The sequence below is a fragment of the Bacillus rossius genome, chromosome 7 (assembly GCF_032445375.1).
Source record: "Bacillus rossius redtenbacheri isolate Brsri chromosome 7, Brsri_v3, whole genome shotgun sequence".
Lineage (NCBI taxonomy): Eukaryota > Metazoa > Arthropoda > Insecta > Phasmatodea > Bacillidae > Bacillus > Bacillus rossius.
Window position 1 is genome coordinate 72,824,302 of NC_086335.1, and position 23,163 is coordinate 72,847,464.

Genomic DNA, 23,163 nt, shown 5'->3' on the forward strand with positions numbered 1-23,163 from the left:
TAAGCCTCTTGTATCAATCTGCAAGCAGGATCTGAACAAACTGTCGGCCAGGCTTCAACGACTGAGGTTAAAAATGCTCGAATATGATGTAAATGTTTGTTATCTCCCTGGGAAGTTGCAATACATAGCAGACACATTATCCAGGACATGCATGGGACAACTGGAGCAGAATCAAGATATGGAGGTGACACATGCAGTACAAGTAGTAGTAGACAACATTCTTGTAGCAGACAGACAAAAACAAGAATTACAACACAATACACTAGCGGATGCGCAGTTAAATAAGGTGCTCCATTACATTAGAGAAGGATGGCCAGAATAAAAAAAAGGGGTAGAGCAGAAGGTGGAGATATATTGGAAAAACAGGGAGGCTCTATCTGAGTGGGAAGGAATAGTGTTGTTGGGAAACAAGATAGTTGTACCACAAGAGTGTAGAGCAGAGGTATTAAGGCAAATTCATGAGGATCACATGGGTATTGAAAAGACTAAATCAAGGGCGTGGCAATTATATTACTGGCCAGGAATCAGTACAGATGTGGAGACATGGGTGAAACATTGTGCAACATGTGAAAGGGTCAGTAGGCAGAATTGCAAAGAGCCACTACACCCATGGCCAATAGCAGAACGACCGTGGGAGAGGGTAGGAGCTGACATTTTTTACATACGGGACACAGTCATACTTGGTAGTTATAGATGCTTATTCTAACTAGGTGGAGATGCGGGCAATTAGAGACAAATCAGCATCTAGCGTAATAGGGGAGTGCAAGTCGATATTTGCAACACATGGTGTTCCAGATGTGGTAAGTGCAGACAATGTACCATTTGGCAGTCACACATTCAGGCAGTTTGCAGAGCAGTGGAAGTTTGAAGTAAAACTCAGAAGTCCAAATTACCCGCAGAGTAACGGGCTAGCGGAAAAAGGGGTGGGAATCTGTAAACAGATGTGTCGCAAACTAGGCCTGCACTCTGGGGATATCTGGAGCATGTTATTGGAGCACATGAATACGCCACTCAAACATATGGGACACTCGCCAGCTCAGTTACTGATGGGAAGAGTTTGCAAAACGAAGATGCCAGTCCACTCAGAGATTGTACAGCCATGCACAATCAAACCAGCAGAGGTGATCAAGCAAAAAATGGAGCAATCAGATCGTAGTAAAATGTATTATGATAAGGGGAGTAAAAGGTTGCCAGTTCTAAAGCCAGAGCAAGAAGTCGTGATGAGAGAGCAGGTTACAGGTACATGGCAGCCAGGTCGAATAGTAAAGGAAAGTATATATCCGCGGTCCTATGTTGTGAGTGATAGGTGGGGATGAGAATTCAGAAGAAATAGGATAGATTTAAAGGAATCGGGAAGGAAACAGACCAGTGTCGATGTAGATATCGATGGGGACATGAATGAGTCAGATAAACAGACCAGTGTAGGTGTGGATAACAATGGGGAATTAAATGAGCCAAATATTGAAGAGGGTGAACAGGGAACCACCCCAAGCAAGGAGCAACCTAAGGAGAGGTGGACGAGATCGGGGAGATGTGTACATAAACCTAGGTGGCTAGCAGAATATGAGTAAACACAGGTCTGGAAGTGAGAGGAGTATTGTTATGTAATGAGTGATATTAGTAGTATCTTCTGTTGCAGTAAGAGATGGTGAGGTTATGTAACATGTCATTTAATAAAGTATTTATATGTTTGTTTGATGTAACATGTCATGTACTATAATAGTAAGAGAGGGTGTCTGTCATCGGTAAATGCAGTGGAGTATTGTTATATGTATCATGTAATGTTAAGTTATGTAGAGCTAAAGAAGTAATTGTAAAGGTGGAAGGATGTAATATATATTGTAGTGGCCATCATGGCCACATGGAGGTGCAGAGGCAATGAGGCAAGAGGAGGAAGGTAGAATAAAGATGGTGGAGATGTATCGTGTGGAATAGAAAATAAAGGTGTGAACAAGAAATAAAACAATATGTAGTTATCCAGGGCTAGGAAACCGTTTACATGATTTCACAGTATCTTTAATGTAGCTATCCTAACCAAATCAACCGTCCACAATGTTTTGAAGTATTTATAGGGGAGTGGCGGGTAGTACGGCCCGTCGGGTAGTTTGGCCCGTCGGGTAGTATGGCCCAGTCATTAGTTCACACACTTGCCGCTAGATACAGCACGGTACAGAGGTGTGTATGCAGAGCACACGCCTGTGTACTGTTTGCGAACTGTTGGTAGTTGTCATTGCTGTGCATCAGAAGAAACTTTTTTTTGTGTGTTTTACTCGTTTCGGCTGCTGTTTCGAATAAGTTTTGAGATTAACTGAGTGGAAATAGGTAAGGATTTTAACTATCACTTTAACTTGTGATTGTAGTGCACTATGTGTAAGGAATATCCCCAGACTTTTAAAGAGATATTTTTGTTCCTTTAAGTTAAGCGCTATTTTTCTTCCAGTAATGTCGATCGGGTAGTATGGAGCATGCTGTGTGCGGGTAGTATGGGCCATTAAAATAGCAGTGCATATTCAAAGTTTGTGGACATTAAAACATATTTTAGAGTCGCAAGATATACCAAAAATAGTTAATATCAAATTCTTGACCCCATTAAATGATGAGCGCAGTTTGTATTTTATTTCAAAATTAAGGCTGTTCCGAATTAAGAAAATCTTAACCTTGCTTTTGGTTTACTTCAGACTACGTTTTTCTTTTGTCCCTAACAGTTTTTTTGTTCAGAAGGTTTATTAAGTCTGAAAATAATATGCAGAATGATTCAATATTTCAGGGACAAATTTTGTAAGACATTAATTTTCGGTAAATTATTGCAGTTAGAAAGAGTTAGAAAATTTAAACTTTTAGTATCGGGCAGTGTTTATTCATAGCCCATGCTGATTTCATTAAGGCCTAATTCATTACAGGGACGATGCCTAAATTTAAGAAGAAGTCCGCTGGAGAAGGGCGAGGAGAATGGTCTGAAGATGCGATGAAATCAGCTGTGCAAGATGTTTTGGAAAACAAAATAGCGGTTCGGGCAGCAGCAGAACGTCATAATGTTCCTAGAACAACTTTACGAAGAAAAAATTTGGCTGTAAGAACAAAATCGCAAGTGGAAATGAAACCTCAGCTTGGAAGCTTCAAAGTAACTTTTGATGAGATGTATGAAAACGAGCTTGTAAGGCATATGAAAGACTTGGATGCACGACTTATGCCATTATCGAGACATGAATTCCTAAAGCTTGCCTACGATCTAGCAGAAAGTTTGAAGTTGCCTCATAGATTCAACAGGGAAAGTAACGTTGCGGGGAAAGATATTTATATGGGTTTCATGAAACGACACTCCGAGCTAAGTTATCGAAAACCACAATCAACTAGCTTAATGCGATCAGTAGGTTTTAACAAACCCCAAGTTGAAAGATTTTTCGATCAACTTACGAAGCTTCAAGAAGACTATTCTTTTCGTCCATTTAAAATGTATAACGCAGATGAAACAGGGGTTACATGCGTTCACGAAAATGAGATGGTGATTTCAGTTAAAGGAAAGTGCCAAGTTGGGAAAATGACTTCGGGGGAGAAAGGTCGCACAGTAACACTCATGTTTTGTATGAGTGCAACAGGTAATTTCATACCACCTCTTTTTATATTCCCCCGGAAGAGGATAAATGATCGACAAATGATTGTTGCTCCTACAGAAAGTAGTCATTTCCCAACCCCCACCGGATGGATGAATGGTCCAGTATTTTTGTCATGGCTGAAACATTTTGTTTAATTTACAAAGCCTACTGTAAATGATCCAGTTTTACTTATCCTGGATGGGCACAGCAGCCACAAAGAACTAGATGTCATCATGTATGCACGTGAAAACCATGTTCATATGCTAAGTATCCCCCCACATACCACTCACAAACTTCAGCCCTTGGACAGGACCTTCATGAAACCATTTAAGAGTGCCTACCAAGTCGCTTGCCGTTTGTGGATGAGGGCCAATCCTGGACTCAGGATAAACGAATATGACATCGCAAAATTGGTCGCAGATGCATACAGGCAAGCCAGCCGTTTGGAAATAGCAGAAAATGGCTTCAGATGCACAGGAATATATCCCTTGAATTCACAAATATTCACTGATTTGGACTTCATGGGCAGTGAGTTAACCAACATATCACTCAGCCACTCGAAATCAATCACACCTGAAACTTCAGCTGCAGTTGCTGTCCAAACCTCTACCATGAAATCTCCTCAGCCATCGAGGATGACTGACGTAGGCCTATTAGCTGTTCTACCAACTACTGGAACTTCTGCAACAGTTGTAGTTCAAACATCTGCAGTGTCTTTTCCTTATCCATCAAGGGTGCCTGGCAACCCAGCTGCAGTACCATCGCTTGCTGTAACTTCTGCTGCAGCTGCTGTTCCGATGTCTGCTGTGCTTTCTCCTGATACATCGAGGGTGCCTGAAGTATCAGCTGACATGGGCGCAAATCTGTAGGATTTCCTGGGGGGGGGGGGGGGGGGGGCGTGAATTATGTGGTTTAAGAATTTTGCGCTAGAGGTCAACCGAAACAAGTCTTCTCTGGATGATAAGCTCGTATGTTATACACTTTATTTTTACGTAAGTGATATTAACAATAAAGCAGAGCAACATATGTTTTAGTAATTATTAATTAATGACTATAAGAAATGATCTCTCAAACATGTTTGAATAATTTGCTAACCTAAATACATAAAATATCCATGAAAAAATCTATTAAAATAATATACGTGAATATAACGCTGTCCGTCCGTCTGTCTGTCCGTCTGCCACCAGGCTGTATCTCATGAACCGTGATAGTTAGTTATAAATACTAAAAACATAGTAAAATAAATATTTAAGGAGGCTCCCATGCAACCAACGTGATTTTTTTGTTCGTTTTTGCTCGATATTGAAAACGGCAACAGGTAGAAGCTTGAAATATTCACAGAATATTTAGTTATATATTCACTTTAAAATAAATGATTAAATTAAAATAAAACAAATATTTAAGGGGGCTCCCATACAACAAACGTGAAAACAGAATAAATTTTCACAAATGATGTATTTCTGTTGCCGCTATAACAAGAAATTCTAAAACAGAATAAAATAAATATTTAAGTGGGGCTCCCAATCCCATACAACAGACATGATTTCTTTTTGCCGTTTTTATAGATAATGGTACGGAACCCTTCGTGCGCGAGTTCGACTCGCACTTTGTCGGGTTTTTTATGCCACATCACATAATTACTGCGATTCAAATGCTGTTCGTGAAATTCTTTGTTCACAGTTTTTGATGCGCCCTAAAAACCCAAATCTCCAAAGCTAATAAACGGATCAACACCAAATGAACGATCGAATCATATTAAAACCCTTAAAGACTTTTTTATTTAGTAAAGGCATCAACCAGGTAAAAAAGAAAAAAAGAACTTAATGACACAAATGAAAAATCTCGGAGATAGAACTATGAAATTTATCCTACAGCTAATTGAACCACATACATTTCTCGGCTTATTTTTAGTATAATCAGTATTTTGGCAGTGAATATTATTTAGTTAAAATATACCACTTGATTAGTTATTAAAGAGACGCGTTTGCTTCCTTATTAACTTAAATACGGATGTGTAACGTTTAAAGACTTCTTTCTCAATCTTACTTCGGTTTACTCGTGCAGTGTTGCAGTTATCAAATAAAAAATGTTATAAAGTGATTATCAGCCATGAATTGTGAAAATTATCGTTTGATAATAAAAGGGGAGTGATTTTAAATTCCATATTGACGAGGAAAAAAATTATTCCCTGTATATTCACATGTAACGTACAGAGCAGCTAGCCTTACAGAATGGAGATGAGCTAAAAAAAATTCCACAAAATGGTATATAAGTTTCAGTTCGTAAATAAACTAAATTCTGCTATAATTACTGTTAAAGTATTAAGTTGTTTATTTACTGGAAAAAATAACGTTACATAATCACTTAAATAAAATATATTACCTAAATAATCGTCACTACTTATAAAACAATCAAGCTTACCAGGTGAGAATCAGATTCTGTTTTCCGTTTCTTCCGCGTCACGAAATTATCCATGTTGATGTTTGCCAAGAAAGCAGAAGACTGGCGCACACGAGAGCAAAACCACTTTAAAAACAGACTACCTGAAACCTATAATACTGTCGTTTCAGAGGACAAGGTAGTGTGGATAACAATGGGGAGGAAATGCTAACGGAACCCTACCCTAGCTTCGTCCTTTGGAATGAACGGTTTCTAGGAATTAAGGGTTTCAAAGTTCTCACTGGAAAACTCCATACCATGGCTTTCGCAGAAGGGGTAGGGGAAAATAACTACGGAACTCGAAGGTAGGAATGTAAAGCATGTCAAATTGTCTGTCGTCGTTGTAAATAATAATCTGATATATATGTTGTGTACACCATTAACTTTAAAATCACGAAGTGCCCCCCCCCCCCCAAGGAGGGGCCTATTAATTCCAGGGGTGTCCCGGGCCCCCCTGGCCCCCCCGGGATCTACGCCCATGTCAGCTGATCTACCAATTGTTGAGACTTCTTTGAAACTACACACACATTCACATCTTAGTGTTAGCTGTTCAGAGTTTGTGAAAAACCTCCTAAAATTGTCTCCTCTACCATCGTGTAGTGATAAAAGACTGACAAGTCGTAAGAGGAAGGCAGAAATAAGTGAGATATTGACCTCAACTCCAATAAAAGATGCACTTATAGAAAAGAAAAACACAGAAATCAGAAAAGAAGAAGCTCAGAAAAAAAAAAGAAACAACTAAAATTGGAAAAAGAACAGAGATCAGCCAGGACATTAAAAAGGAGCAAAATCTAAATCAAATGTGTTTATGATGGTAAAGAAGAAAAGTAAACAGCATAACTCTCATTTTGAGGGTTCGTCGGACTTAGCGAATGGTGAAAATGTTGACTGTATTGTTTGTGGAGAATGTTTTGATGAAAATTGGATTCAGTGTCCTACATGTGAAGGTTGGGCACATGAACTTTGTGCAGATATTGACAATACTTTGTATTACTACAGCGACTATTGTAAACGTAACACTTAATTGCTTAAGTAATGGCTTCATTTGTAAACAGTGTACAGTGTTTTAGCACTTCTGTACCTTAAAATGTGTTTTATTCCATTAATATGGTATGGCTTTATGTAATGGGCCATACTACCCTACATCAACCGCTTAATGGTGAATGCATACATTCATGAAATGACACAAAATATGTAATATTTTATGAATTTGAGTTTATGTTTCAGCATGGATGTAAAGTAAATGTGTCACGTATTCTTGTTACAGAGTGTTGCACAATTATTTCTGTAATTTATTATGTTATTGTCTTTTTTACTTAAGTGGGCCATACTAGCCGCTGCTCCCCTAATGTAGGTAACCTAACCTAATTGACCATTAGTTCTCATGAGTTGTTTATTATTTACAATGGGAAAAAAAACCGAAGGTGCACGATTGGGCGTTTGGCTCTCTCGTCTGTTGAAAGAAGGCTTGCCAACGTGAGTATTCGGGTATGTCCATAAGGAAGGCTTCCCCCCGCTGAGAGCACAGGCGAGTGTCGCAATCTAGCGGCCCGGTTTCTGACTACGTGGAGATCACGGCGCGTGGCCGCGCGGCAGTGATGCCAACTTGGGGGTTTTCCCCCCAAATTAGGGGGAAACAAGATGTCCAGGGTTTTTTTTAGCGGGTATATTTATTTTGGGGGATTTTTTAGGGAGTACTTTATTCAAGAATTATTTTTCTCTAAAAACACACTTTTTGCTTAATTATCATCGGTTGCCTTGAAAATATGTTTAAACTAATGCCGTACTTCGTCAAACGCAAGTGTTGAACGTGCTTTTTCAACTCATAACGTAATTAAAAATAAATTACGGAATAGATTATCTCTCGAATTGCTGCAAAGCATAATGATGGTGAGATTCACTTTGCAAAGAGACGGCGGATCATGTCTCAAATTTGTTCCTTCTGACCGTATGATCAAATCATTTAACGTCAATATGTACGATTTCAAAAATATCAGCAACAGCAAAACGCAGCGCGATATCCAGGCCGATGCCTTCAACGAAATATTAGAAGCTTATCCCACTGACATTTAATAATATTGTGTTAGAAGGAAAAAAGGAGACATTGAAGCAATTCGTTTTTTATTTTAATTCTGTCTCATTTAATTTGATTATGTAACATATATCAATCATTGATTAACATATATAAATATGTAAAATGTACTCACATAAATACAACAGCTATGTTTTACTACTTCAACGTATTTTTAATTCATATTTGAAATTAGTAATCTCAAACCAAGTGTACAACAAAAATTTTAGGGTTTTTTGATCGACATTTAGGGGTATTTGAAGTTGGTCCTAGGGGGAACATTTTGTAGGAGTTGGCATCACTGCCGCGCGGCCGGCTTGTTTTACTAACTTTACGTGTTTGGAAAACACAGGAAAACTTCCCGTCAGGAATTTTTTTACCCCGTAGGGGTTTTGGGGCCAAGTAATTTTGTTAAAAGGGACGTGAAATGTTTCCTCGTGGCTGTAATCCTGTAACAGGCTGTTATGCTGCCCGGCCGTGCGTTGTAGGAGTGGGTTAGGTGAGTGAAATGGGAGTCTTCCGCAACTTATGTTTCTTCGTAGTTAACTTTAAAATTCACTTTTGGCGTGGTAGTTGCTCTTAAATAATTTTTGAACAATGTTTTACCAAACTTTAATGAGGTCAGAACTAAGTTTTTATTTTTAATTATAAACTCTGTAATTCGTTTGCAGCACGATCATTTTCCTACATGTTTCAATAATAAACATAACATTTCTTTAATTGATGATGATAATAATACAATCACTGACAGTTTCCAAATTGCTAATAAGTTTAATGCATATTTTACGGAAATTGCAGCCTCTTTAATAAAAAACAATTCAACCATTATAAATACAGGTGATATTCATTTGCATTTGCATTCAATGTACCTAACACCAGTAGATGAAAATGAAATTACTCAAATAATAAGAGGTATGAAAAATAAAAATTCTGTTGGTCTTGATGATGTTCCTATTTCTGTAATAAAATCATGTGCAGAACACATTAAAAAGCCCCTTGTCTATATATTTAATAAATGCTTAGAAAATGGCATATTTCCTGATAGGCTCAAAATAGCGAAAATTATTCCACTACATAAAAAGGGTGATACTACCTGCATTAATAATTATAGACCAATTGCTTTATTACCAAATTTTTCAAAAATTCTTGAAAAGATTATATTAAAACGGTTGCTTTCATTCTTAAATTGTTATAATATAATTACCAGTAATCAGTATGGTTTTGTTAAAGGCAAGTCAACGGAACAAGCATTGTTCACTCTACTCAATAGTATTTATTCTCATTTAGATAATAAAGTCTTGACAGCTTGCATACTTGTAGATTTAACCAAAGCATTTGATTGTGTAAGTCATGATATTTTATTAGAAAAATTAAGTAAATATGGTATAAGAGGTGTTGCAAACAATATTATAAAATCTTACTTATCAAATCGTTCACAAATTACTAGTATTAATGTGACTTATAATAATATTACCACTACTTCTAGGTCAAAAATTATGAAAATTGGTATTGGTGTTCCCCAAGGTTCAATTCTCGGTCCACTTTTGTTTTTGCTTTTTATTAATGATTTACCTTTGTTTCTAGATTATGGCCAGACTATCATGTTTGCAGATGATACCTCCATTATAGTAACAGGCCAGACTTTACAGGAACTACAAAAAAGAATTTCCATAACCCTCAACCAAATGCAAACTTGGTTTGCTGATAATAGACTGATTCTAAATATTCAAAAATCTTCTATTATATATTTTAACTCTCAAATAAAGAGATTAAATAATATTGAAGTGACTATTGGCAATAATATTCTTAATACTGTAAAAACAGCAAAATTACTGGGACTGAATCTTGATGAGAATTATAATGTAACTGACCTGACCTAACAAAACGGGACAAAGGTAGATTAGGTCAGGTCAGCTACAGTATAAATACTTTGAAACTGAACGGACATTAAAAATAATAAAAATTAATTTTAATGGTTGTTTAGTTTTAAAGTATTTATAATGTAGCTGACCTGACCCAACAAACCGGGAAAAAGGATGAACAGTAGGAACTCACGTAATTTTCTTTTTACGTGATGTAGTCGTTCAACTACGTCGCGAAAAAAAAAAAAATCATACTTGTAAACAAGCAACAATGGTGAACGCGGGAAGCCTACGATTCACTCATCCTTCTGGACATACCCGAATACTCACGTTGGCAAGCCTTCTTTCAACAGACGAGAGGCAAACGCCCGATCGTGCATCTTCGGTTTTTTTTTGTTTATTGTAAATAAATATGCAACTAATGAAAACTAATGGTCAATTGATTATGTTAGCTTCATTGTAAATACTTCAAAACATTGTGGATGGTTGATTTGGTTAGGATAGCTACATTAAAAATACTGTGAAATCATGAAAACGGTTTCCTAGCGCTGGATAGCTACATATTAAAAAGTTATTTGCTAAGCAACCATAAAATGATTTTACAGTTTTTTTAATGTAGCTATACTTACCTAATATAACCAACCATCTACAATGTTTTAAAGTATTTTTAATTACTTCTTGCTAATTTTAAGAAAAGAATGCTTGCCAACGTGAGTATTCGGGTATGTCCAGAAGGATCGAAGGATGTGTGAATCGTAGGCTTCCCGCTGAAACACCGCGTCAGTGCACAACATGAAAATTAAAAAATTCCATATCTCCTAAAGTATTTGGAATTTCTGATCTCCGTCGGGTTTAATGAAATGAGGAAGTTAAAGAGCACAGAATAAAGGTATTTTCGGATTTTTAAAATTTTTTTAAAAAAAATCGCCAAAAAATGAATATTAAAAAATTTGATATCTCCAAAAGTAATTGGAATTTTTTATCTCCGCAGGCGGTTCTGAAAAGAGGACGTAAGATAGCATATAATGAAAGTTATTTCATATTTGTACGATTTTTTTTGGCGCTAATCCGTACAATACAGATTTACCCCTACTAAAATTATTCGTGTGCCGAGAAGCTCTATGGCTAGTTAAAGTTTTTATTTTATTATTTATCTGAGCTACACATTTAAGGAGAGAACCCCCCCATGAAAGTGAGATGTGACAATATGAATGAAATGTATGAACTAGTGGCCTGATAGGAAGTGTATCACGTGGCACACAGCAGCTCTGAGCTCTGTGTTACAGACAAGGCCTGCCATCCAGCTGTGGAGGACAGCAAGGTGACATTCCAACTGTCCCTGACGGATGTGTACCGCTGTGGCGTGACCAGAATCTCCAACGCCCTCACGGTGAGAACTAGCTGCATCGAGAGCTGTAGTACGCCAGTTCTGGCGTTATGGGATATTTTTAAATCCACACAAAAGAATAAAATCGGCCCAGACACCTCCTCCACACCTCCCAATTCTTCCTAGGCATATAATGCAAATGGGTTCAGTCTTTCCATTCCCTACACTTCGTCGTCCTCCTTCTCCTTGTTAACATGCTAGTGTCTTCTGTAGTAGGCGGCCATTTTGTACGACGATACTGTTAGTTTCGAGTACTACACATAGGTTTGGCCAGAGTCACTTATATGTATTTTGTAAAAAAATATTGATTGCAGTGGTTTAACTGTGAAGTCTATCTCAAGGCTAAGAGGTCAGTTGGGAAATAATGGAATAAATAAGGAATAAATGCTTTTAAATAATTTTTCAAAGTATGCAAGGCCATAGGAAGCAATAGTTGTAGTGTCATCTGCTAGGGGGTCGCCATATTTAGTTCCAGCTATGTCTGGTAGAGGGAGTCATCTTAAATTCTGGGTGTTGTCACTTCATATCATGACAGTTATCTACTACAATGTGATATTACAGAAATTTCTAATTGGTGCACAAATAATTTGGTCAATCTAAAAATGGAAAAAAACTGCTAGGTATCATTACCTTCTCTAGAAAAATCCACCCATTGCAATATGAATACAAACTTAATAACTCGTCTATTACAAAATCTCAACATGTCAAATACCTAGGAATTTTACTTGATCAAAAATTATTTTTTCATCTTCACATTGAAAACATTATCCCGGTATCTAATAAAATACTTGGTCTAATTAAATTTATCACCTTCAACACCTCAAATATCGACTATTCTCTCTCTCTGTACAGCTCTAATAAGATCGAAACTTGAATATGGTTCTATTATATGGAATAGCATCAATAACACTGACATTGAAAAGCTTGATAGGTTTCAATCTAAAGTATCTGACTATATTAACAAAAAATTAAATACCATCAATAATATAGATTAAAATTCCCTCCTCGGTTCATTATCAACTAGAAGAAAGATCTTAGATGCTATTTTTGTCTTCAATTGTTATTATGGTAATCTTATCTGTCCTCATATATATTTTATGTTACTGGCATTAAAATTCCTTCATTTAATAGCCGTAACCTACCTTTTTTGTGCACACTCTTAAATACAAATTATATTATATATAGACTTGTTAATAATTTCAATATGTATGTTAATCACTTACAACCTACCGCAGAGAAAAAACTTGTTAAAAAAATTATTTTTTCGGCATACAAAGATTGATTATCTTTATGGTACATACTTACCTTAGTTACATGTAGTATATTAATTTTATATAATTGTAATTTTTAATTAATCTAAAAATTTTATATATATATATATATATATATACACAAAGACAAGACAATACAACATACAAATATCCATATGAATGCTTAACTTCTAATAATTACTTAAACTAACAAAAAGTTTCATGAGAGTAACATGGTTAAATTAACATATATATATATATATAGCATTCATATGGATATTTGTATGTTGTATTGTCTTGTCTTTGTTTTGTCCTACTATTTATTGTGTTCTTAAAATTGTTTTGGTCTAGTTTTTGTTCTGTTACTGTATTTGTTTTGTACTTGTACTACATGTTGTGCCCACCGTTGGAGCCTTGTGCTGTTGGTGTGGCATGTTACAAATAAAAATAACTAAAATAATAAAATCAGTTATTTTATAAGTAGAAATTAAAGCATTAATGCTATATTTTATCAACCAGTATCCCTCTTATATCCTTACATTTTAAATAAACATTAATTTACTCAATTAGTTTTTACACATATAGAAATGCTGTACACATTTATGTAAATTTATATGGGAATGTATAAGAGAGAGCTTTACAAAACATCTCAGTAAGTAATATTGCAATAACTAATGGAACCCATAGCTCTACCTTAATAATAATTTGATGTATATGTAAAAAAATTAATAGTAATGGTTCTAACGTTTAAGAGCAACTACAAGTATAAATGTGTTGTGAAGTGAATATGTGCAATAAACAGTATGATGTAAGATGTAAGCAAAAGGATGAGCCTTGTGACAATTTCTCAGAACCGCAGGATATACTACCACAGAGTGGTGGTGGAACACAGCTCGGGACAGCCCAAAGAGGTGCTGCTGGTGAAGTGTGTGGTGGGACCCATGAGCCATAACCATACAGTACTCAGGCGTAATGTGTTGCCCGCTGGATTCCAGGAGCCAGAGTAAGTAAAATTAATGGTTTATTAGAAAGTCATTATTAAATAGAATTGATGTCATAAACTTAATTCAACATGGGCATTTACACGGTTCGTAAATTTAAATTATATGGGGGAAATCATTAAAAAGTGTCTCACAAATAAATACTGTTAAATCTATAAGTAGTAACAAATACTTTCTACAGTTCTTACTAGAGGGAAGAATCGTCAAGTTTTATGAAATTCATTTAATTGTTTTATTCCTTGGTTGGTCACATATTAAAAGTTTCTCAAATCCATGTGTGGAAATGTTAATGTTCTGGAGATGTGGTGTGAAGGAGAGATGTTTCGCTAAAGAGACCCGGAGATCGCCTCAGTGCTGGCGGAGATGGCTCCACCACGCGTACTGAGGGAGGGCATGCGACAGTCGGGGCATCATGTTCAACTTACAGATTCTTAAACCCGTGAGTGTAGAAAGGTTTGTTGTTGTGGAGCTGTGGTAAGAGGGAGAGAGGGTTTTACTACAGAGACCTGGATATTACCACAATACTGATGTGCTCCACCACCCAGATTCTTAGACCCATGTGTGCGGAAAGGTTGTTATTCTGGAGAGTGATGTTAGGGAGAAAGTTTTCCACTACAGAGACCTGGAGATCGTCACAATGCTGTCGTAGAAGGCTTCAACACCCGTACTGAGTGAGGGCATGTGGCAATCCAACTTGACAGTTTCTCAATCACATATGTGTGGAAAGGTTGTTGTTCTGGATATGTGATGTGAGGTAGGGTATGTTCCACTACAGTAACAAGGAGAGATCACTACATTGCTGGCGGAAATTGCTCCACCACCCATGCGGGAGGGTATGCGGCTGTCGGTGAGGCTTGTGTCAACTTGACAGTTTCTCAATCACATATGTGTGGAAAGGTTGTTGTTCTGGATATGTGATGTGAGGTAGGGTATGTTCCACTACAGTAACAAGGAGAGATCACTACATTGCTGGCGGAAATTGCTCCACCACCCATGCGGGAGGGTATGCGGCTGTCGGTGAGGCTTGTGTCAACTTGACAGTTTCTCAATCACATGTGTGGAAAGGTTGTTGTTCTGGATATGTGATGTGAGGTAGGGTATGTTCCACTACAGTAACAAGGAGAGATCACTACATTGCTGGCGGAAATTGCTCCACCACCCATGCGGGAGGGTATGCGGCTGTCGGTGAGGCTTGTGTCAACTTGACAGTTTCTCAATCACATGTGTGGAAAGGTTGTTGTTCTGGATATGTGATGTGAGGTAGGGTATGTTCCACTACAGTAACAAGGAGAGATCACTACATTGCTGGCGGAAATTGCTCCACCACCCATGCGGGAGGGTATGCGGCTGTCGGTGAGGCTTGTGTCAACTTGACAGTTTCTCAATCACATGTGTGGAAAGGTTGTTGTTCTGGATATGTGATGTGAGGTAGGGTATGTTCCACTACACAGCCATTCCACAAAAAGTGAAACCAAAGAATAAAATGTAAAATAATTTTGCTCATTTTAATTTTATACCTGCTGTTTATCGTAAAAGTGCAAAGTTGATGAAAGTAATCATAAAAAGTTTTTAAAACTTTTGGTAAATATCTAAATATGTAGTTGGGCGATATTTGTTAAAAAAAAATTTTAAATTCCGAAATTATTTATTCTGCGCTCTTTAACTTCCTCTTTTCATTAAACCCGGCGGAGATAAGAAATTCCAAATACTTTAGGAGATATCGAATTTTTTAATTTTCATCACAATACCTGAGCTTTCATGCGGCGTTCAACATTGTTTCTTGTTTACAAGTATCAATATTTTTTTTTATTGTAGAATGTTGAACGTTTCAATTTTTAATGTTTTATTTGTTATTTGTATATTGTTGCGCAAGTAATAAGTAAAAAAAAAATTACGTGAGTTCCTACTGTTCATCCTTTGTACCGGTTTGTTAGGTCAGGTTAGTTACATTATAAATACTTTAAAACTAAACAATCATTGAAATTAATTATTATTTTTAATGTCAGCTTAGTTAGAAAGTATTTATAATGTAACTGACCTAACCTAATCAACCATTTTAATTAATTAGGCATTTACGAACACACGGCAAAATAAAAAATTGCCACGGTCGAATGATTGCACAGGTCTTGTATTGCAAAATAAGAACGGCGATATCTCCTAAAGTATTTGTAATTTCTTATCTCCACTGGGTTTTATGAAAAGAGGAAGTTAAAAAGCATAAAATAAAAGTATTTTCGGAATTGAAAATTTTTTTTAACAAATAACGTCCAACTACAAACTTTTTCCTCCTGGTTTTGTTATGTTGGCATGTTGTGCAACATACGAACTGCAAGAAACCTCTTTGATAATAACATATTTTAATAGCTATAATGTCTATGGAGTGATCAGCAGTGAAAGTTGAGGTTATGTTCCAAGTAGCTTGAATCGTGTAGTTTTCTGTGAGACTAAATTAAAGCAGGAAAAGGAAAGTTTATTTGATTATTTTGACAGTCATTCGTAAACAACTTTCATGTCACATCCGTTACCATAAACTTGTAAAAGTTTATTTCCTGGTTACTTCATTAAGTTTACATTAATAAAATTTGGAAATGTTGTGAGAGAGGGTGTCTGTACAACAGATACCTCGAGATCGCCACAATCCTGAAGGAGATGGCCCCTTAATCCGTACTAAGAGAGGGCATGCGGCTGTCGGGTACACATGTGTTAACTAGACAATTTTGTGATCACGCGTTTTGAGAATTGTTTTGGGTGCGTTGTGTGAGAGAGGGTGTGTTACAAAACAGAGACTTGGAGATCACCACGACGCTGACAGAGATGGCTCCACCACCAGTGCTGGGGGTGGGTGTGCGGCAGTCGGGGAGGCTAGTCACTGGCGAGCTAAACGTGAACCCTGGAACTCCACTGGAGATGGAAATATACCTGGACAAGGAAAGTGCTCCCATCTACGGCCTGCTTGTCAGCTACATGCAGGTGTCGGACACTATGTCTCAGGAGGAGACAATCATCTTCAATGGGTAACTAGACTCGCATTCAATAATATTTTACTTTTTTTACTTAATTTTATTTGTTTGTGTTTTAATTTTTATCTGCTTAAGTGTTGTCAAATGCTTTTGGCCTTTTTTACAAGACCATAAATGTTGAATAATTTATAGAAACATTTATTACAGGGAAGCCTCTATGATATTCTTCTTTGAAAAAAGCACACAAATATTGTTAAAATTAAACATTGTTACTGGCCAAATTAAATTTGTGGCCACCTAAATATGTGTTTGATAAAAGTAAAGTAAGAGTAATGATAATCACCTTTAATATCCAATAATTAGTCCTGTGTACAAGAAATTTTAATCATAGGAGACAATAGTGTTACTGTGTTACTTATTTTGTTAGACTCAAATTTGATAACGTAAATTTGTGTCTAATCCTTGTATTAGTGGCAGCAGAATTGGCCCATTCAAAGATCCAGTACACACGTGTTATTACGTCGCTGCTTGTTTTGTAACACTACGAGATGATAATGCACCAGTTACAAAATGATTGACTAGAGGAAGTGGGTAGTTCCCCAAGAAAACCTTCCAGCTAAGATCTACGTCGACCACATTTCTTATGTGTGAAAATTACAGTGAAACCCCGTATTTACGTTAACGGTATTTACGTTTTCCCGTTATTTACCTCCTTTGTTTTTGGCCCAATTTATTTTCCATAAGGCGGTATATGTCGTTTTCACGCTTGTTACGTCGGAAAAGTTTCTTCATTCCCGTTATTAACGTCTCTTTCAGTGTTAACAAACATCGAAACATGGCCGCCATAGAAGAAAGATACATCAAAAGCTGCGTATGTGAATGTGTTCGCGTCGTGAACAGTGCAAGTAACCTTGCACTATTCACAATACTTCTATTTCCACAGCTTTCCGCTACGAGCGCTGATAGTATCATTGGCTTTAGCGGTAAATGTATTTGACACATCTTTAACTCTTTGTCGTTATTAATATCTGTGAGAAAATGGAGAAAGTGAAGCAACGAAAAACTATAACCGTTGCCGATAAAATTAAAATAATTGCCAAATTCGATGAATATGTTGGATCACGTGTGGACCTTGCGAAAGAACTTTCAATCCCTGTGAGTACTCTTAACACCATCATCAAAAGCCGAGAAACCATCACTGCAAATGCCGCGCAATGTGGGCCAAGTGCTAAAAAACGTAAATATGTGAAGGACTCGAAATTCAAACAGCTGGAAGATATTCTTCTTGAGTGGTTTTCTGGTGCACGTGCCGCAAATTTACCAATAAATGGTACAATACTGAGAGAAAAAGCACGTGTTATTGCCTCTAGGCTGGGAATTCAAGATTTCTCAGCTTCCAATGGATGGATTGATCGGTTTAAGCAGCGTCACAATATTGTTTACAAGGTGGTTTGTGGCGAAAGCAAAAGTGTGGATGTGGAGACTGTGGAACATTGGAAGGAAAAGCTACAGGAAAAAATTGCTGGGTTCGACCCGAAAAATGTTTTCAATGCCGACGAAACAGGGTTGTTTTTCAATGTTCTACCAGACAAAACCTTTAGTTTTAAAGGGGAAACGTGTCACGGAGGTAAGCTCAGCAAGCAACGGATTACTGTGTTATTGCTTACCAATGCAGATGGAAGTGAAAAGTTCCCCCTTTATGTCATTGGCAAAGTGAGGAAACCTCGGTGTTTTAAAAACATCAAGTCACTCCCAACAAAGTACGAAGCAAACACCAAAGCCTGGATGACCAATGCTTTGTTTCAGAGCCAGTTGCATGCATTTGATTCAAAAATGGCTTTGCAAAATAGGAAAGTTATTCTTTTCGTAGATCAGTGCTCTGCTCACAAAGCAACCATCCAGCTTCGCAACACTGATATTGTCTTCTTCCCAGCAAACTGCACAAGTGAGCTACAGCCCCTTGACTTGGGTATCATTCAGGCATTCAAGTTTTTGTACCGCAGATACTTAGTTTCAAGGGCAGTAACAATGCTTGATGTTGGAAAAGACCCTTCTTTGATGAAGATAAATCTGCTGACTGCATTGCATTTTAGTGCAAGAGCCTGGAAAGAAGTGAAAACATCAACAATTCAAAACTGCTTTGCAAAAGCTGGATTTGTGTTCCCAGAAAAGGCTTACACTCTCAGTGAAGATGATTACAGTGACATTGAAGATGTTGAAGGACATGAGAGGGTGTTGCAGGAGAAATTATTTCAAGATTACGTGGATGTGGACAGTCAGGTGATCACTTCGGAAGTGCAATGTATAGAAGATATTGTAGAAAGCCATGTCAGTACTTCTCAACAGGATACTGACGAAGATGATGATGATGATGAAGAAGTGACAACACCCACGAGTAAAGATGCTCTTGCTGCTCTTCAAACTCTGCAAGACTACATTGGAGTATCTGCTGGTGAAAACTGTGATGGTGTTTTTGATAATTTTTATACTTTAGAGAAGCAGATCATGTGCATGAACACTCAAAGATGCAAGCAAACCAAGATTTCTGATTATTTTACAAAGAAATAGACCTAAGTTAGGCTTGAAAGTTTTTGCACATAAGCCTACAAAACATTTTTATGGTAACATTTTATCATGGCACACATTGCTTCAATGTTGTATTCACACAATTTTATAAGTTATATGTTGTAAATTTATTTTTTGTTTACATAGGCCTAATGAAGGATTTTTTTTAAACATATTTCATTCACTGTGTCTTTTTTTGATGTCTCTGACTACTGAAGTAAAAGGAGTGCATTAAACCAGGTATGTTACATTTTAAAAATATGTTTCCCTCAATTTACACTTTACTGGTATTTACACTTATTGTCTCTGTTCCCCTGAAAAGTGTAAATAAGGGGTTTCACTGTACATTACTTTTTTTTTTTTTACCGGGAAGCTAATATGGATTACTGAAGTGAAAGGCGAGTTATCTTATTACTTAACCGTTATGGTCCCTACCCCTTTATTTATGTGGACTAAATAACTTACCCTCTTTTATCGCATAATCGTCACACCTATATTTTAGGCCGTCAAAATTGAGATAAAAAAAATTCTCGCGTAAACGTCACATGATGTTTTTGGTCCCGCTATTAGATGCCGAGCGCTTTGTGTAGGTATCTTTTCCTTATAAAACAATGCATTTTAAAGTAGAAATCTAATATTTATTCGGAGATGACCACTTAATTATTTAATTAACGGAAACTCAAAGTTGTCTGACGTGTAAATTTTATTTTAAAGATGTTTTTAAACGTTATAACCTTTATCTGTTCGTCTGCATCCTGCTTATAAAAACGTAGCCAGCGCTAGTTGGCATAATTCATGTTTGGTTATGTTGCTTCCCGTTTAGAGCTCGCACACTTAGTCGGATATCGATATCTCGCCGATTGGATGCAACGCACACTCTCATTTGATAGCCCACACACTTTCGTGGTAAGATAGTTACGCGTTAGTTCACATCACAGATTCAAGTCGCTTGCGTTCGTGCCACAGATTTTGTTTTTCTATTTAAAGTTGAAGAAAGTTTTATGTTTAATGAATTATTAATATAAATTGTTTAGCCTACTCTTGTATACTACACCTTTTATTAATTAAACGTACTTTCCATGAACGGGTTTTGTTTTTATGAATAACTTTACCTAACAGAAATATTTTTTCCGAATAATCGTTGCACCCCTACTTTTCAAACTTGATTTTAGAATACCGTAATCACTCGCGTAATGTCCACAGTAATTTGACCACTTTTTTGGCCAAAAAAATGGGGTGCGGACATTATGCGAGGAAAAACAAAAATACAAAATTTTGTGTCTTAATTATTACATTAAAAGGCATGAAACGTATCTAAAATCAATTTGGATTTAACTAGCTACGTATTTTAAAAGAATATTGCTGCGGGATCACTTGCAAACAACCCGGCTTAGACCATGTTTAATTTGCTGTAATTGCCACCGGTAAGTCTCGCACCCGCCGGAACATTAAAAAAAATTACGCGCTACACTGAAATAACTGTGGTTACGTGTGCCTTATTAATGTGATTAATATGTGATGGATTAAAACGGCTATTAACGGCACGGCTGCAATATTTTAGCCGTACCATATCCTTACGTGCGGCGCGTAGGGAACCAGCGAGCTGGCAACAGCGCAGTGACTCACCAGTTCCACATCTGCTGCGCACTGTACTCCTCCCCCTCCCAGCAATCTGATGGCCTTCGTGACGTAGAGAAGGAGGAAGGGGAAGGAAACATTTAGAGCGTGAGAATGGCCGAGGGAGGGATTCCAACCAAATGTAAACAAAGAGGGGTTCTGTTCTGTCCTGACACGTAAAACAGGGTACAAACTAATTAAAGTTGACGTTTCTTTTACGCTGCACTGCGTGTCTTACCTCAACAGAAAACAAGACTGATCCATGTCAGCAAATGTGATGTTAATTTTTTTCCCCGCGCCTTTACTTGAACCATTTCATACGAAACAGCACAGGCATTACTTCTTAATTCACGTATATAGTTTAAACTTTAAAACTTTAACTTCAAGTTCTGGGAACTTCCCAGCCTTGGGTCCGTGAAACGCACGCCGTGTTGCATTTGTTGACTGCAACTGTTTTATTTTCCGCCACTGACGAACACTTTTTTCGTGCACTTCAAACTCCCTTTCAGCAGCCCTGTTCCCATGCTCTTCAGCATAACGAACAACTCTTAATTTATACCGCGCAGTGAAGGATTTAAATTTACCCATTCTGTACTCTACACTACAAAACTCGACGCGAAACTCATGCCTTGAACTTGCGTGCGTGTTGGTCAGCTGTGTTTACCGTTACCGTGCTTTGTTCAGTTCAACGAATTTCCCCACCCTTTCAGGACAGGAGAGAAAGGACAGCTCAAGGTCACGGTTTTGTTTACAGAGCCGTCAACTTTCCATTCGTACTGCGTCCTTTAGGGGTGGCCAAAGTTGTGTTGCCCGCCGTAGACGACTGGTGCGGACATTATGCGAATTTTTAATTTTTTCTTTTAAGGATATATAAATAAAGGGTGCGGACATTATGCGAGGGCGGACATTACGCGAGTGAATACGGTAAAATGTGAGACGATTATGCGAGAAAACACGGTATTATAATGGTCTAGTTTTTAAATGGACACTCATTCGATTTGTAATAAATTGTGCTACACTTACAGGGCGAGGGGCGAAGCAACAAAAAAAACCTAAGAGCTAACGTAGCAAGTAAGAAATAGTCATAACGCTTCGCAGTAGATAAACTTGGTTCAGCAACAAGTTAGATGACACAGTACTGATAATTGGTAAAGGTGATAGGAATGGAACAGAGAGACTGGATTTGCTAGTTAAAATACCAAACAAATTCCTTAACAAGGGATTTAATTAAAAAGAGTATGGTTCATTTAAAGTTTTAATAAAAATATATATACATTTCTTGGATGTGTCAAATTATAAGACCGCTTTTACTAGGAAGTTATAACTCAGTACACCAGAGTGCATATACAGATATACACCAATGCATTGTACAGCAGTATAACTCCTATTTCAAGAAAGCTCATTTATCAAATAAACATATCATTTAATATTATAAAAAGTTAATATTGATGTTATTACAATATTAAATTGTAAAGAAAAGCATAGACTCAAACTGTCACCTACTTCCATAAAACCAACTTTTTTTCCCCCTTAAATGGACTAAACTTCCTATTTTCTAGGGCTTTGGACATGTCAGTCACTCATAATGATTTTAGATTCAATGCATAAACATCTCCGTCGCCACGATTAAACAAAGGCCCTTAGAAAAACCAAGCCCACTAAAGTTCATTCGAAAAACAAAACACTATGGATTTCTCTAGAAAAATCTGCGTAAAAAAAAAACCCGCTTATGCATGAGAACAGCCGGGTGTGAATCGCGCTGAAGCCTAACAATCGCGAATGTCGCGTGACAATCAGGTGGTTAACAGCTGGCCATCTAGAACACTCACCCAAAAGTGTACCACAAATGGCCACTAATAGTGGCAAAAATTCAGTATTTCACATTCAACTGTTTGCTGCAGTTACATACCGCTTCAGGTAACATTTATGACGGAATCATTCTCACTAACTGCAGTAACTGCAGTCGACAAGTCTAACTGGTTAGTGTAAAATTTATATTCATAATTTTATCACTCAACATTAGTAGTGTAATAAAAAGAGTTCAGCATCAGGCGGAGGATTGATGATGTAATTAATTATGTAAATTAACCATTTCATTAATTAACTTTTAATATAATAAATCTATTTAACCATTTAATAAATTTAATTAACCCTTAATCAATGTAATTAACCCTTTAATCAATCAAATGGTGGCTCACTACCCGCTGTACTTGGTCGTTAGGACGTCCCCACCACTACCAGAGTTGCATCTCTCCAAAATTACTGCGATAGCTTGTCAAAACAACACAAATACATAGGCACATTACCAGCCCTGACTTCAGATTCTTACTGTGTGAGCAAAACACAATATAAACAATCATCAAGAAAAAACTATGTTCAAAATTTTTAAATCGTTAGTAGGTGATCGCAGCTGTAAAT

The 23,163-nt window shown here is 37.1% G+C and overlaps 1 protein-coding gene across 1 annotated transcript in view; it reads left to right on the top strand.

The window, feature by feature from the left end:
• The window catches only part of LOC134534389 (uncharacterized), a 72,666-nt gene that overhangs the window by 28,455 nt on the left and 21,048 nt on the right, over positions 1 to 23,163 (top strand). Inside the window, exons 3-5 of the mRNA XM_063372853.1 lie at positions 11,252 to 11,355; positions 13,454 to 13,605; positions 16,387 to 16,617. Of these exons, the coding sequence (XP_063228923.1) occupies positions 11,252 to 11,355; positions 13,454 to 13,605; positions 16,387 to 16,617 (487 nt within the window). The remainder of the gene's footprint in view (positions 1 to 11,251; positions 11,356 to 13,453; positions 13,606 to 16,386; positions 16,618 to 23,163) is intronic.